This window comes from Malaclemys terrapin, chromosome 14 (assembly GCF_027887155.1).
Source record: "Malaclemys terrapin pileata isolate rMalTer1 chromosome 14, rMalTer1.hap1, whole genome shotgun sequence".
NCBI classification, from domain to species: domain Eukaryota; kingdom Metazoa; phylum Chordata; order Testudines; family Emydidae; genus Malaclemys; species Malaclemys terrapin.
The window spans coordinates 42164638-42182858 of record NC_071518.1 but is presented as its reverse complement, the minus strand read 5'-3'; the positions used below and the strand labels follow the sequence as shown (position 1 = coordinate 42182858).

Genomic DNA, 18221 nt, shown 5'->3' with positions numbered 1-18221 from the left:
GACATGTGACTTGCCCAGGTGGCTTGAGACCCCATCTTCTGGCTGTGATGTTGCACAAGAGAGAGGATATAAAAGCCCCTGAAAGCCTCTCCATTTTGTCTTCAGCTGACTCCGAAGATAGCCTCTCCAACCCAAAGAGATGCCTGAAAGAAACTGGAACAAAGGCCAGTAACTACAGGGGGTGAGTGATTGCTGGACCCAGACTAGGAGGAAGTCTAGTCTGTAAAAGAAGCTTATTGGAACATCTCTGAGGGTGAGATTTACCCGCATTTAGTTTCCTACGATTTACCTGCATTTAGTTTCCTACTGTATTAGGCTTAGACTTGCATGTTTTATTTTATTTCGCTTGGTAACTTATTTATTCTGTCTGTTACTACTTGGAACCACTTAAATCCTACTTTTTATGTTCAATAAAATCACTTTTTACTTATTAATTAACCCAGAGTAAGTAATTAAATCCTGGGGGATCAAACAGCTGTGCATATCTCTCCATCAGTGTTATAGAGGGTGAACAAGTTCTGAGTTTACCCTGTATAAGCTTTATACAGAGTAAAACGGATGTATTTGGTGTTTGGATCCCATTGGGAACTGGGTATCTGGGTGCTAGAGACAGGAGCACTTCTTAAGCTGTTTTCAGTTAAGCCTGCAGCTTTTGGGGGACATGGTTCAGACCTGGGTCTGTGTTTGTAGCAGGCCACCATGTCTGGCACAACAAGGCAGGGTATTGAAGTCCCAAGCTGACAGGGAAAACGGTCTCAGAGGTGGTCCCAGCACATCAGGTGGCAGTCCCAAAGGGGTTTCTGTGACCCAACATGTCACACCCGTGACTAAGGGTGAAGGGCTATAAAAGGGGTTATAAAGTTTTTAACAAGTATGGGGTTGTTTCTGGGGAGTAGGCTCAGTGTTTGAGTGTAGAACAGGGGTGGATAGTTCCTGGTTATTGGTGATTTGTGCTGAACGAGTTCTACCTTCATAACAAGGCGGCATTTGATTCAGTGCTCCACTTGTCCTGTGCCCTATTCCCCAAGGGACATGCACTATCTGCAGAGGTGGATGTCGAGTGTGTGCACTATGGGCCTATTAGCTCATCACTCAAAGAGGGCAGAGTTAAGGTTATGTGGCTGTTCAACCTTCGTTTTGCAGAGGTTTCAGTTTTTCTAAACTAGATGTTCTGGAAGGACAAGCGATACTTCCGGGCAAATTTAACGCTGCATTAATGACAATTTTTGTCAGCAAATGTCTTAGTTTTGTCTTTTTCACTGAAAGAAATGTTTTGTTGTATGAGTTAGTGGTCATCTACACAGGTGTAGGTCTCATGTGGGGTTACAGTTGATATTCTACTATGGCTAGGCTATTACAAAAGACCTAGCTTTTACATTGTGCTTTCCATTGGTCAATCTCAACAAACTCGATATCATTCTCCCTGGGTTACAGATGGGGAAGCTGAGGTACGGAGGGGCGAAGTGACCTGCCCAAGATCACCCAGCAGGTCAGTGGGAGAGAGAGCCAGGAACAGCCCCAGTTGAGTGGTCTCTCCCCTAGGCCATATGGTTGCTCTGAGATTCCTCAGTACTCCTCCCCCTCCTCTACGTTTTGCTACAGTGGAATGAGGCCAATGGTTGTGCTTTGAAATGTCTGGCCCCAGTCACCAGAGCGCTGCTGATATTGCCCTGCAGGGAGAAAGCAGGAGCTGAGCGGATCCTGCCTGCAGGGGTGGGAGGTGCTCGCTGGCTACGTTCTCAGGAGCAGGGTGAGCAGAAGGGATGGGGCTTTGAGGTACAGAAAAGGAGGTGAACTGGGGACATGAGGAGGTAGCCAGGAAGCCGTGGGAGTTGGCTGTGTTCAGGGGGCGATCTGCAGCCTGGGCAGGGTTTTCAGGCTCCTGTTAATCTGTCAGAATGTGGGCAGGCTGACACTCAGAGTGGCTGATCTCATTCTCCTCTCTCCAAGGGGCACCTGGGGGTGGCTTTCAGCAGCTTGTGGCACATTGGCACTGGAGTTGTTCCAGGCAGGGATCTGCAGCGCTGACACCCTCCACCGGATCGCAACGGTAGGGTCGCACAGTTAGAAACCACACAGGGTGAGGAGACGCACAGTTGTGGGTCCTACCTGTCATGGACGCTCCAAGTACACTCCATCCACTGGATCACCCTGGTCCACATGCTTGTTGATCCCCTCAAAAAATTCTAAAAATTGGTGAGGCATGATTTCCCTTTACTAAAGCCATGTTGACTATTCCCCAGCAAATTGTGTTCATCTCTGTGTCTGATCATTCTGTTCTTTACTATCGTTTCAACCGATTTCCATGGTATTGAAGTTAGGCTAATCAGCCTGTATTTGCCAGGATTCCCTCTGGAGCCTTTTTTAAAAATTGTCAAATTAGCTATTCCCCAGTCACCTGATATAGAAGCTGATTTAAATGATCAGTTAAATACCACAGTTACTAGTTCTACAATTTCATATTTGAGTTCCTTCGAACTCTTGGGAGAATATTACCTCTTCCTGAAGTCTTATTACTGCATAATTTATCAATTTCTTCCACAATCTCGATCTGGGGCAGTTCTTCAGATTTGTCTCTTAAAAAGATAAGACCAGATGTGGGAATCTCCCTCACATCCTCTGCAGTGACAACCGATGCAAAGAATTCATTTACTTCTCTGCAATGGCCTTATCTTCTCTGAGTGCTCCTTTAGCATCTTCATCTTCCAGGGGTTCCACTGATTGCTTGGCAGCTTCCTGCTTTTGATGTACTTTTAAAAAAAATTGCTGTTAGTTTCTGAGTCTTTTGCTAGTTGCACTTCAAATTCTCTCTGGCCTGCTATGGCTGCTTTTACACTTCGCTTGCCAGAGTTTAGGCTCCTTTCTATTTCTCTGAGTAGGATTTCTCCTTAAATTTTGAAGGGATGCCTTTTTACCTCTAACCACTTCTTTTACCTTGCTGTGTACCATGGTGGCACATATTTGGTTCTCTTACTATGTTTTTTAATCTGACCCTTTATTATGGCGTTTTTAAAAGGTTTCCATGCAGCTTGCAGGCTTTTCCCTTTTGTGCCTGTACCTCTGCCCCTCTCCCCCCACAAAGGATGTTAAATTAAATTATATTATGGTTGCTACTACTGAGCAGTTCAGCTATATGCACCTCTTGGGGCACGTCTTCGGCGGGTAGCAATCGATCTATTGGGGATCGACTTATTGTGTCTAGTGAAGACGCGATAAAATCGATCCCCGATGGCTCTGCTGTCGACTCCAGAAATCCACCGCGGCAAGAGGCGGAAGTGGAGTCGACGGCGGCACGGCAGCGGTCGATTCACCATCATCCTCACAGCCAGGTAAGTCGACCTAAAATACGCAACTTCAGCTATGCTATTCACATAGCTGAAGTTGCGTATCTTAGGTCGACCCCCCCCTCCCCATATTGTAGACCTAGCCTCGGACCAGATCCTGTGCTCCACTTAGGACTAATTCAAGAATTGCCTCTTCCCTCCCGCCTCTGGTTTGGCTCTTTCCCGCCAAGTGCAGAGCAGGTCCCCTCGTCTCCCAGAAGGGCTGAGTCCCCCCTGTAGGCCTGTGGGGAAGTCCCTCTCTTTTGTGTTGGTGCCTCTCCAGAGGAGATGGATTCTTCCTAAAAGTGGCGGTCACAAGGCCCTGCCCCCCTCATGGCCCCACCCCTACTCCTCCTCTTCCTCCCAAGGCCCCGCCCCCTGACCAAGCTGGAGCCATGCTGAGGAGATCAGGTCCCTCCACCTGCCTGGGGTGGGGAGGCTCAGGGTAGGTGATGGGTCTGCGGCTCCCCTCAGATGGCTGCGTCACTCATACCTGGACCCAGCTCTGGTTCCAGCCTGGCATGGGGATGGGGGCTCGGGGCCGAAGAGCCGCAACTGGACCATGATAAGAGCTGCCTGGGAAGCTGTGGGTAGCCATGGACCCTCTACTCCAGGCAGTTGGAGGGTCTGCAGCTCCCCACAGCTGCTCAGGCTCCAGCTTCTGGCCTGGTCAGGGCCTCGGCCGGAAGAAGAGGGACAGAGGGCAGGGCCCACAGCACAAAGTGGACTTCCAAAAGTGGGAGGGCCATGGCAAATAATAAATGGAGATATCCTATCTCCTAGAACTGGAAGGGACCTTGCAAGGTCATCGAGTCCAGCCCCCTGCCTTCACTAGCAGGACCAAGTACTGTTTTTGCCCCAGATCCCTAAGTGGCTCCCTCAAGGATTGAACTCACAACCCTAGGTTTAGCAAGCCAATGCTCAAACCACTGAGCTATCTCTCCCCCCACCTTGGGCCCCCTTGTTTCAGCACCCCTGTGCCTCTCCTGGCTGGTCTCACCCTGTGCTTAAAGCCCACTCAAGCTCCATGAGCAAACCAACCCCTCTGGGGCCACACGGGTGTGTGTGTGTGTGTGTGTGTGTGTGCGCGCGCAGATCCTCCAGGCTCTCCTTCTCACGCCCAGGGAACGTGTGACACCCCCCCAACCCCCAGGGCACTGCCCTTCCCCAACCAATGGGCTCAGGCAGGGAGAACTCTCCCATCCCCAAGGGGTCCCTCGCCCCATGAAGAGAAAGAGATGATATAACCAGAGGCTACTGGCTGCCCCCTTCCCAGTGCCCTCTGTGCTGTTTGGGGGGTAGGGCCATCTCAGATCAGGTTACAGAGCATCAGCCTGTATATCTCAGCCTGGCTAACTCAATACACTGCACTAGTGTGGGGGAAGGGGTGTGTGTAACGTCCTGTAGGGTCTCCCTGGGATCTCTTCCCTGCGGCAGTGATTGCTCAGTGTGGTGTCTGTTCCAAGCTGGTGAGTCCTGGGTGTCTGGGTGGTGAGTCTTGCCCACGTGCTCAGGGTTTAGCTGATCGCCATATTTGGAGTCGGGAAGGAATTTTCCTCCAGGGCAGATTGGCCAAGGCCCTGGAGGTTTTTCGCCTTCCTCTGCAGCGTAGGGCACGGGTCACTTGCTGGAGGACATAGGTTAGGGGTTTGTTATAGGAGTGGATGGGTGAGATTCTGTGGCCTGCGTTGTGCAGGGGTCAGACTAGATGATCATAATGGTTCCTTCTGACCTTAAAGTTTATGAGCCTGAGTCTATGAGTGAGACAGCTGGAGATGGGTGGCTGGGATGGGGTGTTTGAAGGGGAAGCCCCCACCAGGCTGAGCCCCAAGAACAAGGTGGCAGCAGAGGCATAGACACAGGTTCAGGGGCAGTGTCAGGTTCAGATCGGATCTGGTTTCAAAACAACTTGATGTTCTTGGACTGGTGCGGGTCTAGTTGGGCTTAAAATTTGGCCGAAACTATCAGATCTGGTCAGCTGCTGGTCCAGGCCGCTAGGTGCCCATGGGTGAGGCCAGGATCTCCCTGGGTCCAGCTGAAACCATGAGGGGCCAACCCAAGTCACTGTCCCCTGATGCTGGGTGGGGAGCTGGAGCAGGATCCCCATGCAGACGCTCTCCCCAGATGGGGGGTTGTGACTTAATCAGAGGTTCAGGACGTGGGACAAGGAGACCCCATAACAACTCCTGGGTCCCCTCCAGACACTCTTGAAACCCAGCTGCAGATGGCCTGAGAGGAACCCTCCCGCAGGATGTACCCTGGGGACCTGAACGACCTGGTATTTTTCCCCATGCCTGGTGGCCACAAAAGCCACCCCCAGCTCGCCCTCCCAGCCAGCGACCCACTCACCCTTCTCCATCCAGCCCGCCCCCAGCTCCTCCCACGCAGACCAGCTCTGGGCTTTGGCTGTGGTGGGAGGAATCCGTAAGGGTCTCCCCAGTGAAAACCATCACATGGAGCTGCCCCCCACAAGGCAGCCCCACCTGTGGCGTAGCCTGTGGTTGTCAGGCCAGGCAGGGCTCAGGCAGGGCTGCTGCGTTAGAACAGTGGGTTTACTGAGGACACAGGCACAACTGACGGCACGGTCACTGGAATGGGCTGGCCCAGGGCTCCTGTTGCGTGGCCGGGAGGCATCTCACCAGGGAAGAACTTTCCCTTCCCAGCTCACAAAGGCCCCATTATCCTTCTCGGAGAGCGTCGGGAGCACATTCAGGATCCCTCGGACACTTGCATCCACCGTCAGCGGGGCCTGCATGGGGCAAAGGAGAGTGAGGGGGAGGAACTTGCCCTGGGGGCGGCCAAGGACACCAGGGGCCCATGGGAAAGACCAGGATTGGCTCCGGGGTGGCCCAGGGGAAGGGATCTAGAGACTTGCAACGAAACTGGAACCTGAAGGGTGTCGGATTTCGGTCAGGTGGGGTCTGAAAACAACCTGACACACTCTGGCTGGGGTCTGGTGGTCTCTCGTTACCTTCTCCTGCCATGGGATTGCTGAGGTGGTGGCTGCATTTCTGTGCTCCTGCTGGCCACCACCACCTCACCGCGCTGTGCATGCTGTGGAGCGAGTGTGCTGATTACTGGCAGCCCGTCCCCCCGGCAGCACACATTGCACAGCGAGGCGGTGGTGGCTGGCATGAGCAGGGCATACAGCCACTGCCATGCTGACCCCACGGGCGTGAGGCAGCTGGAGATGGGTGGCTGGCACGGGGTGTTTGAAGGGGAAGCCCCCACCAGGCCGAGCCCCAAGGACAAGGTGGCAGCAGTGGCATAGACACAGGTTCAGGGGCAGTGTCAGGTTCAGATCGGATCGGGTTTCAAAACAACTTGACGTTCTTGGATTGGTTTGGGTCTAGTTGGGCTTCAGATTTGTTTGAAACTATCAGATCTGGCCAGGTGCTGGTCCAGGCCGCTAAGTGCCCATGGGTGAGGCCAGGATCTCCTTGGGGACAGCCAAAACCATGAGGGGCCAACCCAGGTCACTGTCACCTGATGCTGGTGCCCATGATGACCAGCTCCCACCTCCCCCAGCTCCCCATGGCAGCAGCTCTGCTGACATTTGCTTTGCGATGCCAGGAGCTGGAGGAACCAAGGAAGTGGCAGCAGGGGGATCAATGCCCAGAACACAGCGCTGAATCCCCAGGAGGTGGGAGCCGATGACAGGCTCATTATGACAGTTTTCCTCCATACAGGTCGGAAGTGGAGGGGGTGACAGGTTACGGCGTAACCATTCCCCCTACGATGAACATCTGCCCATGACATGAGGCTATGACTGGCCTCTCCCAGAGAGGCACCTACCTCGGGGGAGAGTGAGTTCCCCATGTCAGTCTGCACCCAGCCAGGATGGACAGCGATGCTCAGGATCCCGTCTCCTCCATACCCCAAGGATTGGCACTTGGTGAGCATGTTCAGAGCAGCCTGTGGGCGAGACACACCATGAGCAGAGACTGCAGCACATGGGGAAGGGGAATGAGCCCTACAGGAAATGATCCCAGATCCTGAGGGCAGGGAAGGGAGAGACAGACAAGGGGGTGAGGACCCTGGTGTGAGCTGCAGTCTCTGATGCTCGATGGGGACAACAAGGTGCTCTCGGGGGCATGGCCATGAGGAAGGGGATGTAGCTGTACTTCAATGAGCCACAGCTACTGTGTGGCTTCAGGGGGGCTGTGACAGCTGAGTACAAGTTAGAGCAGTGCTGAGGCTGCTCTAGGTTACGCATGATGTGGGGGGCAGAGGGAAGTGTAAATGTGGCATCGATTCTACCCCCCCCTCCAGGTTTCACCGGGGACAACAGAGGATCTGGTCCCCTCGATTTAAACCTAGTGACAGTCTCTCAACTGGGTATATTCGCCTCTAGGAAGGGCTATAATTAATAGCTCTATAGTGGCCCTCTCCTGTCTGTGCTGAGACTGGCTAGTCTAGTGCTGAGGAGCCCCATGCGCCTCCCAGTACGAGGATTTCCCTGGTGGGATACACACATGGTGGAAGGTTCCTCTCTGAAGGGGAACTGCGGGAGCTGATCTGAATTCCCGGCAGCTGAACAACAGCTGGTCCCACCCGACACAGCGGTGGAAGCTAGAACGGCTGGGCAGGAGGGTGGGGAACACGGGGAAAGCACTGAGTGACACTGAGCACGTCCTGTACCTTGCTGCAGCGATAGGAGATAGCTTGGCCCACATGCCAGATAAAGACATTCTGGATGGAGCCAGCCTCGCTGGACATGTTGACAATGGCTGCCTTGCTACAGCTCAGCCCTTTCTGGTTGCTTCCCTGGGCAGCCTTCTTCAGCAAGGGCAGGAACGCCTGGACAACGGGGAGAAAAGAGCACCCCCAGGGTCAGCTTAGGAGAAAGGAACCCGGGTTGTGAGGCAGTGGCACCGGAACAGAGAGGGCCAAGGGGCCGTGGCCCTCCCACTTTTGAAAGTGGACGGGTCTGGCTCATTCACTTTTTGCCATGGGCCCAGTCCCCTGCTCTTCCTCTTCTCCCTCAGGTCCGGCCCCCGGACCAGGCTGGAAGCTGGAGCCTGGCCGGGTAAGAGTGGACCGGGGAGCCATGGACCCTCCACCTGCCTGTAGCAGGGAGAGGCGAGAACTGCCATAGGCCTCTGTCCTTGCTCCTCACACTCCTCCTGTGGCGTGTGCTCCTGCAGCGACCCCACGGTCTGTCGCCCCATCACCAACGCCCAGGAGTTCGAGGTATGTATCCCCATCTGCGAGTGCCTGGAATGGGGCTGCTGGAGGGGACGGGAGAAGAACAAGAGCTGTTGGGATGCAAGGAGGTGCTGGGAAGCAGAAAGACAGTCCCTCAGGGAGATAGGGCTGTGCCCAGCTGAAACTGGGATGAAGACCGGGTGACTGGAACGTCCGGTTGAAAAGGGACCCTGGTGGCTCCGGTCAGCACTGGCGACTGGGCCATTAAAAGTCCAGTCGACAGCACAGTGGGGGCTCGGAGGGCTCCCTACTTGCCATGCTTCCACACAGCTGACAGAAATGGCTACCAGGTTCCTGCAACCCCTAGGTAGGGTTACCATATTTCAGCAAGCAAAAAAGAGGACGGGAGGAGCCCCGCCCTAGCCCCGCCCTAGCCCTGCCCCTGCCCCTCCCACTTCCCGCCCCCCCCAGAACTCCCAACCCTCCCCCCGTTCCTTGTCCCCTGACTGCCCCCTCCTGGGACCCCTGCCCCTAACTGCCCCCCAGGACTCCACTCCCTATCTAAGCCTCCCTGCCTCTTGTCCCCTGACTGCCCCAACCCTTATCCACACCCCCACCCCCAGACAGACCCCTGGGACTCCCACGCCCCATCCAACCACTCCCCACCCCTTGACAGCCCCCCCCAGAACTCCCAACCCATCTAAACCCCTCTGCTCCCTGTCCCCTGACTGCTCCGATCCCTCTCCGCACTCCTGCCCCCTGACAGCCCCCCCCCAGAACTCCCAACCCATCTAAACCCCTCTGCTCCCTGTCCCCTGACTGCTCCGATCCCTCTCCGACTCCTGCCCCCTGACAGCCCCCCCCCAGAACTCCCAACCCATCTAAACCCCTCTGCTCCCTGTCCCCTGACTGCTCCGATCCCTCTCCCCACTCCTGCCCCCTGACAGCTCCCCCCCAGAACTCCCAGCCCCCCGCCCCTCCGCTCCTTGTCCCCTGACTGCCCCCTCCTGGGACCCCTGCTCCTAACTGCCCTCCAGAACCCCACCCCCTACCTGTACCCAGACTGCCCAAAACTTTCTCCACTCCCCCCAAAAAGCCCCCCCCCGTTTCTTGACTGCTCCCTCCAGAACCTCCCTGCCCCTTCTCCTGCCCCCTGGCCCCCTTACCCTGCTGCTCAGAACAGGGTGTTGGGCTCTGTGCCAGCCGGACACGTGGCTGTGCTCCCCAGCACAAAAACCCAGTCCCTGGCCCTGCACAGTGCTGCCGGACCAGGCTGCAGGGGAGAGCTGCCCTTGTATCAGCACAAAGTGCTCTCGCTCCCGTTTTGCTACGCTGCATGGCAGAAACCGCTCCCAGTTGCAAAAGGGGAGGGCTGCACTTTGTGCTGATACACTTGCTGAGAATGCAGGGCGGATCCGGCTCCTCTACAGCTGCTCCGTAGTCCAGCCCAGGACTTTCCTGCAGCCCTCCCAGCCGCTCGCTCTGCTCTTCCGGGGGGGGGGGGGGGAGGGGGGAAATCCCGGACATTTTGAGTGCTTTACAAATTCCCCCCGGACGCTATTTTTAGCACAAAAAGGAGGACATGTCCGGGTAAATCCGGACGAATGGTAACCCTACCCCTAGGCACCTGGGCAGCCAGGGAGACTCCATGAACTGTCCCCGCCCAAGTGCAACTCTGCAGCTCCCATTGGCCGGGAACCATGACCATGACCAAACGGAACTGCGGGGTTGACGCCTGTGGGCGCCAAGCTTCACTGGGAAAAGGAGTCCCCAGGGTATCATTCAAACCATGACAAATAACACAGGTTACTGGAGACCTGCCAGTGCCAATGTCTAGTTCCCAGCCCAGAAGCCAGAGGGGATGTATGCATTGGATGAATGGACTATAAGGTGGATAGAAAGCTGGCTAGAGCATCGGGCTCAACAGGTAGTGATCATTGGCTCGATGCCTAGTTGGCAGCTGGTATCAAGCGAAGTGCCCCAGGGGCCGGTTTTGTTCAATATCTTCATCAATGATCTGGATGATGGGACGGCTGGGGCACATGACTTACGAGGAGAGGCTGAGTGAACTGGGGTTATTTAGTCTGCAGAAAGCAACAGAGGGTCCTGTGGCACCTTTAAGACTAACAGAAGTATTGGGAGCATAAGCTTTCTTGGGTAAGAACCTCACTTCTTCAGATGCAAGTAATGGAAATTTCCAGAGGCAGGTATAAATCAGTATGGAGATAACGAGGTTAGTTCAATCAGGGAGGGTGAGGTGCTCTGCTAGCAGTTGAGGTGTGAACATCAAGGGAGGAGAAACTGCTTCTGTAGTTGGATAGCCATTCACAGTCTTTGTTTAATCCTGATCTGATGGTGTCAAATTTGCAAATGAACTGGAGTTCAGCAGTTTCTCTTTGGAGTCTGGTCCTGAAGTTTTTTTGCTGTTTGTTTTCGTCTTACAGCAAAAAAAACTTCAGGACCAGACTCCAAAGAGAAACTGCTGAACTCCAGTTCATTTGCAAATTTGACACCATCAGATCAGGATTAAACAAAGACTGTGAATGGCTATCCAACTACAGAAGCAGTTTCTCCTCCCTTGGTGTTCACACCTCAACTGCTAGCAGAGCACCTCACCCTCCCTGATTGAACTAACCTCGTTATCTCCATAATGATTTATACCTGCCTCTGGAAATTTCCATTACTTGCATCTGAAGAAGTGAGGTTCTTACCGACGAAGCTTATGCTCCCAATACTTCTGTTAGTCTTAAAGGTGCCACAGGACCCTCAGTTGCTTTTTACAGTTTCAGACTAAAACGGCTACCCCTCTGATACTTAGTCTGCAGAAGAGAAGAGTGAAGGTGGATTTGATAGCAGCCTTCAACTACCTGAAGGGGGCTTCCAAAGAGGATGGAGCTCGGCTGTTCTCAGTGGTAGCAGATGACAGAAGAAGGAGTAATGGTCTCAAGTTGCAGTGGGGGAGGATTAGGTTGGATATTGGGAAAAACTACAGTATTTCACTGGGAGGGTGGTGAAGTACTGGAATGGGTTACCTAGGGAGGTGGTGGAATCTCCATCCTTAGATGTTTTTAAGACCCGGATTGACAAAGCCCTGGCTGGGATGATTTAGTTGGGGATTGGTCCTGCTTTGAGCAGGGGGTGGGACTAGATGAGCTCCTGAGATCTCTTCCAACCCTGATATTCTATGATTCTTTGGTCCTCACTGGATCCAGCAATACTTAGTTAGCGTGAGAGCGCCTGGTTCATGTGTGACTCAGGCTAGGGTTGGGAGTGCAGTGTTGCTGGGAGCAGGCTGGGAAGGAGAAGAGAGCAGAGAGGGTCGGCTGGAGGCCCAGGCACATGAGTTGTGGACAGGAATCCTGTAGGGGTAGCCAGGTCCCTGCAGCAGACCCTGGGCTGGGGAAAAGGTCATAAGTGAGATGCTGAACTTGTGTGAAATGGTTTGATTTGGAAGGGAAGGGAATGGAGCACAAAGACCTCAGAGCAGCCAGGCTTGGCCATTCTGCCCCATGGACCCAAATGTGACGCACGCCCCCACTCTCATACCTCTACACCCCTTATGACAGCCAAGGAGAGTCAGTGCCGGGGGAGAGCCATTGCCGAGTCTCCTCTCACCCCATTCCAGCCAAGGGTCAGCTAGACCAGCTGCCATTCCGGGTACACAAACCCTGCCTGCTGCAATGGCTCTAACAGCCCCATCAGCCTGACAGCCCGGGCGTCCCCGCCTCACACTGCCCTGTGCTCCTGACACAGATCCCTTTCTTCCCCTGCCTCTCAGCCAAGAAACCGAGGACGAGCTCCCAAGGGTCCGGGAGCAGAGATTCAGAGTGAGTCCCGAGAGCTGCCCTTGCAGCTGAGACAGGTTCTCGGCTCGGCCGGGCCATCCCCGGGCCCAGGCAGCCGCCACTGCTGGGGAGCGATAGAGAAAGCAGCTGGTGCCCTCGCAGAGCTGCAGCTCAGCACACACTGCACTCACTTCACAGCAAAGTTAGCCTGTCCTGTGAATCGCACCTCAGGAAGGCTAGGCTGCTGCTGGGAAGGGAGAGGAAGATGGAGAAGGGTCCAGAGACACCAGGGAACATGAGACTGAAGCTAACCAGCAATAAATGCAATTGGCACAGGAAGGACTCCTGCCCCCGACAACCCCCTTTCCATCACACTTGCTAATGATTCCACTGGGGACTATTTGTCACGTAGAAAGGATACACTGGAAACTATCACCACCTCGTCCTGTGGGAGCCTGAATTTCTGCTGGAAAAGTTCCCTGCGCCCCTAAGTGAGACAGGCTCCTAGGGGCCCCAGTGTGGCCGTTCTTATAACGTACCTGGGTCTGTGCATCGCATCACTCTTCCCCTGGCTCTCTCGGGAGTGTCACAACACCTAGGCTACTTGTTGATCTGGGCCTACAGGTCCATTTCTCAGGTGGGATGGGAACTTCCCCCACCTGAGGGTCCTGCCCGGATTGGCTCATTGATCCCGTAACCAGAGCCAAAGGGAAGGGAATTGTCTCAAACCCCAGTGCAGCCAGCGACCTGCCCTCTGTCAGGGCCCTTACCTGGCTCACCAGCAGGGGCCCCGTCACGTTGGTTGCATACACCAGGGACATGTCCTCTGGTGTCTCAGACTCTAGTGTGTTCAGCCTCGCTATCCCAGCGTTGTTTATCAACAGATTCAGCCCCGAGTCTTTCAGATGCTCCTCGACTCTGGCTGCTGCCGCCTTGATGCTGGCTGGGTCTGTAGCTTCTAAAGAGACAGAGCCGGGGTTCAGGAGCATGATTCGTCCTCCCTCATGTCACCCCATAGCACACCCCTCACCCAGGCGCCGGGGGGCTTCTTCCAGTGGGAGTGAGAGGTAGGAGAGGGGATGGAAGTTGGGGGGGAAAGTTGCTGCTGGGTCCAGAGAAGTGGAGTTGTACTGGGGCAACAATAGGAAAGGATAATGATAATAAAAAATAATTATGAGTTATTTGGACAATCTTAGTAGGTTTAAAAAAACCTAAATGTATTGTGATTAGTGAATACTTCAGATGTGCGTAGTTGATCTAAATTGGACAAAGAACTGGAATAATCTAAAACTATTTTTGAATTCATTCTAGGTGAGAGAACTGATCAGCTGGATGCATGAGGCTCCGTCCCGGAGGTGGGAATGCATGACAGAGCTGCCCAGGAGTGACTGTCACACGAGGGGCCTGGCACATGGTGGCCCTGGGGCTTTTCCAGCCCACCCAGGGCTATCTGACCGCTGCAGGGCTCCCCACTCACACCCAGCTTCTCTGGGGCTGGGTAAGGAGTCAATGGGCTCCGAGTGATTATTGACTCTGGTCCTGTTCTCCCCACTGAGCTCTGGAGGGCAGGGAACAGGGATATGGAGGGGGACAGGGAATGGGGAACAACATGACCTGAGCAAGGGAACCTCAACTCTGGGACCAGGGCAGGGCACCCACCTAGTGCAATGATCACCAGGTTTGGATGCCTGGACACCAAGTTCTTCAATTGCTGGAAAACAATAAAGTTGATGATTATTGACAGAGCCGCCACCCCTGGGCGATGGCCAGGCTGGGCAGAGTCCAGCTCCCTGCTGCTACCTGGGGCTGAATCAATAGCTTATTGCTTTGACTCTGCAAAGCCCCCACATGCAGCACCCAGCTCTGGCTTTCTGGGTCTGTAGGAGGCGTCTGTCTGTCTCCTGAGCATCGAAAACACCATCATCTAACTCAGTGCGATCGAGGCAGGGACACAAACCATTTCCCTGTCAGTAACGCACCTGTGCTCCCTGCCCTCTCCCTCCATGGACTCTGGGAGTCTGTGACGCCGGGGGCTGGTCAGGGCACAGGGACTGCGAGGAGCAGCCGGGACATTGTGAATGAGGACACTGGAGAGGAGCAGGGCACTGGGGGCAGGAAGCAGGTTTAGGAATGATATGGGAATGGGGGGCAGGAGTGAGGCGGAGTGGTGCAGAGACAGGGATGGGGTTGGGGGGCAGCTCCCCTACCGTGGGGCAGTTGTGGGGAAGGGGAGTCCTCACTCAGGAGCCAGGGGAAGGCAGTGTGGCAGTGTTGCCAGCTCTCATGAACTGGTTGTGAGGGAGGATTTTGGCAATGACACAAGAAGCAACGCTGATTCTGCAGTTTTCCAGGGTGGGCCTGTGGGCAGAGCTCAGTGCAAGAGCCTTGGGGCTGAGGACATAGAGCAGCCCTGCCTCTATGTAAGCATGGCCCTAGAGCAGACAGAGGGTCTGGGGCAGGGGCAGACAAGGGAGGGGGAAGTCAGGGAAGTGGTGCCGGGGAGGCCTGAGCAGAGAAGCGTTGCTGCTGGTTCAGCACAGCCATAGGAAATGGATGGCCGTTCCCCTGTGTGAAGAAGGGGAGTGGAGTTGCCATCGGAGCAGTAAGGGAGTGCCGTGCATTTTGTGCACATTAAAGATAGACTTTTCCACCCGAAATGATCCACGCGCACGTTGACAGAGGAATAGAGGGAGTTACAAAGTCACAAGACAGACTAAAAAACTGATTTTGTAAAAAGGTTCATGATTTTGGGGGTCGGACGCATGATTTTGTCTCTCTTGAGGCCGGCAGTACTGGGTATGTTTACACCACAATCACACCAGGTATACGCTGTACAAGCCGGCCCAGAACCCCTGGGGAATTACTCAAGGGCCAGCCTGTGCTACCGCATCCTCACTGCTCTGGTACTCGAGCTACCTCTGGTAAAGCTAGCTCGGGTGTAGCTACAACCCTCAGGCTGGAGCTGTGTCTGCAATCCCCTCCTCCTCCGGCACGTTGCTCTCGGAGCCGAAGGCGTCTTCAGATTCCCCTCCCTCCCCACCACCATGCACAGCTAACTCCATCTCACCTCACCCTGTTCTCACCTGCGCTCGCTCTCCCTCCGGGTCCCGGCAGGTCGCAAAGACCCACTCCGGTGGGTTTGATTTCTCCAGAAACTGCTTGACGAGCTCCAGGCCGATTCCCCGATTGGCCCCAGTCACCAGAACGCTGCGGACATTAAAGCCAGCCATGGTCCCTCGCCTGCCTCTGCCCCAGCTGGCAGTGCCTCTACTCAGTGAGAGCTGGGCTAGTTCTAGCCCGCACGTCCCCTGCACCTGAGGTTATATAAAGGTAGCTCGAGGGAATGAGCTTTGTGCTGCCATCTAATGGTGAGATGAGATAAAGGTGGAATGAGCCAGACCTTATTTGTATATTTGCTATGCATCATGGAATCATAGAATATCAGGGTTACCAGGTTCCTGTGACCCCTAGGCACCTGGGCAGCCAGGGAGACTCCATGAACTGCCCCCACCCAAGTGCCAACTCCACAGCTCCCATTGGCCGGGAACCATGACCAATGGGAGCTTCAGGGTTGACGCCTGTGGGTGCCAAGCTTCACTGGGAAAAGGAGGCCCCAGGGTATCGTTCAACCCATGACAAATAACACAGGTTACTGGAGACCTGCCAGTGCCAATGTCTAGTTCCCAGCCCAGAAGCCTGTGGGGAAAAAGAACTAGGTGGCCTTCTTTATGACAACCAAAGTAACACCGAAGGCCCAAATTCAGGCCCTCGGACAGAAGCTGACTATACAGACGGCCTTTACATAAAACAGTACAGGCCAGGGCCTGAACAAAATTAAGCTGTACAATTCCCTGCCAAATACGGTCCTGGGCGTTGACCAGAGGAGGGAGGGGAAGGAAGCAATGCAATAGGCCTTAGCAACAGAATAACTGCTTGTTTCTGAAATACATGATAACTGCCTGTCTGTAAGAACATGATAACCGCTTGTTTATAAAACATAATAACCGCCTATATGAAGAAATTGCTTCTAGTAAAGGTCAACTTCCCCTATAGTTCCAGCTATCTGCCAACCAGCTAATCATATATCATCTTTGGGCGTCCTGTAACAAACCCCCATGCCCTTAACCATAGAACCCCGGAAAAAACAGTATGTACCCTGACGAGAACAACACTACAACTGGTGCCAAGTACTACCCATGTCAGAAACCACCAAGAACCCCCCCCCCACCCAATAGGCACCCAATTCTCTTAAATAATGATGGAGCTACCGAGAAAAAGGGACAGACCCCTACTCTTATTTTCGCATAAATGACATATTATTTGTACTATGCTTGCAGTTTGACGGAATAAAGGCAGCCTGCGTGCTGTGCTAGGTTGTGGTAGTTTTCGGACTGCTACCCCAACGCGTTGGTATGTATTGCAATAAACTGGCCTCAGGCTTGAGTCTGTGAACTAAAATCAATGCATGGATAACTTTTTCCACGACAGTGTGGGAGCTCGTCCAGGATCACTCAACGGCCCACTGGACCGGAGGACCACGGACCGCTTCCACACCGATCCCAGGCGCCAGGTAAGAGACCCTTGTCTCTATTTGGGCTTCGGTGGGGAGCTGCCTGTAGGGTCTGGGTTCAGGTAAGGGCGCGCTGTGATTCGAACCTTTTGAGGCTAGACTCATTTGCCTGACGCCTGTTCGTTTTGTATGTGTCCGTTCTGTAACTTGTCTGTTTTGGGTTTTGTTTGTTTTGTGTTAGTTAGCTTCGTGTGGCTCAGCCTTCGGGGATTGGTCCCCCCGGAGAACGATTGACCGGCTGCTAGGTGACCCCAGGAAAAGTGGATCCTACCGTGAGTAGGGCGGAAATCCAAGGAATCCCTGGATCCTACCCTGGGTAGGCCGGAAATCCAGGGAATCCCGTAGCGGCCGAGGGGGGTGGCAGGGCTCCCATCAGCAATAGGCTGGTCGTGGTGAGAGATGTCGTAACAGATATCCCGAATTAGGTGTGCTGGGTGACTGTGGGCCATGAGGTGACCCTACCCCTGTTTCCCTTGAAGTGCTGAGAAGCCCCTCCTTGCTCGGAGAGCAGGGAGGCCCCGGGAAACTGCCCACATACTCCTGGGCAGTGGAGTATCTCATCCCGTTCCCTGAAGACGGGCTGGTGCTCTCTGCCAGAGGAGGGGTGTGCGGGGACCGTGCCTTTCCTAACCCTTTGTATGGCTGACCTGCGACCGAAACCTTACCCCCGATCTTCCTTCTGGAGCCGTGGGCTCCCTCCCCTTGCTCGGAGAGAGGGGAAGTCCCTGGAAATTGCCCGCCGTAACGGAGGCAATAGGGTATCCTACCCTGTTCCTTTAAAGGACGGGCTGGTGCTCTTTGCCGAAAGGGAGGTGTGAGAGGACCTCCCGTATAAATCCCCCCCCATTGGTGTGAATGTTGAGGAGTTGGCCTCACCTGGATAAGGAGGCTTGGGGAGTTGGCCTTGCCTGGAAAGGAGGCCAGGGCTTACTGCAGTATTCTAGTCTTGTTTAACTGTTTTTTCTGTATAATAGCAGTTGCTTTATTAAATAAAGGCAAGTAGGGACAGAAAAGGAAGCAAAATAAGTAAGAGTGAAGATCAGAAGAAGCTAGAACTACACAAGTTGCAAATTGTCCAGAAAGGCTGAACACTGAGCACTGGGAAAGTATCTGTTAACTAAGAAGCCCCTGAGCTGAGTGCATCCCAGTTTCAGTGAACTGCAGAGGGGGTGTGGCCCAGCACAAGAAAGCAGGAAAATGACTACCAGTGAAGCAGCTAATAAATTAGAGCTGGCTAGATTGGAAGCAAAAGAGAATAATTTCTAATTGTCTTAATTCCATCAATGCAGAGGAGGGTGCCCACAAGAGAGCTATGGAGGCAGACAGGGCCGGCTTTAGAAAGAGCGGGGCCTGATTCCTGGGGGTGGGGCTTGCAGCAAGCCCCGCCCCCAGGAA

General features: G+C 54.2%; 1 protein-coding gene across 2 annotated transcripts; it reads right to left on the bottom strand.

The window, feature by feature from the left end:
* Positions 1–5854: 5854 nt before the first annotated feature.
* On the bottom strand, positions 5855–15610 carry LOC128848805 (C-factor-like). 2 transcript variants are annotated; one of them, XM_054048975.1, is made up of 6 exons: positions 15340–15603; positions 13916–13967; positions 13027–13214; positions 7965–8123; positions 7119–7238; positions 5855–6072 (listed from the first exon to the last, which is right to left on the bottom strand). In XM_054048975.1, exons 1-6 carry the CDS (start codon positions 15484–15486, stop codon positions 5959–5961), a joined length of 780 nt encoding a protein of 259 aa, XP_053904950.1. In that variant the 5' UTR covers positions 15487–15603; the 3' UTR covers positions 5855–5958. The 2 variants fall into 2 exon arrangements, with proteins under 2 accessions (XP_053904950.1, XP_053904951.1); XM_054048976.1 differs by lacking the exon at positions 7119–7238 and having other exon boundaries at positions 15340–15610.
* Between the last annotated feature and the right edge of the window lie 2611 nt (positions 15611–18221).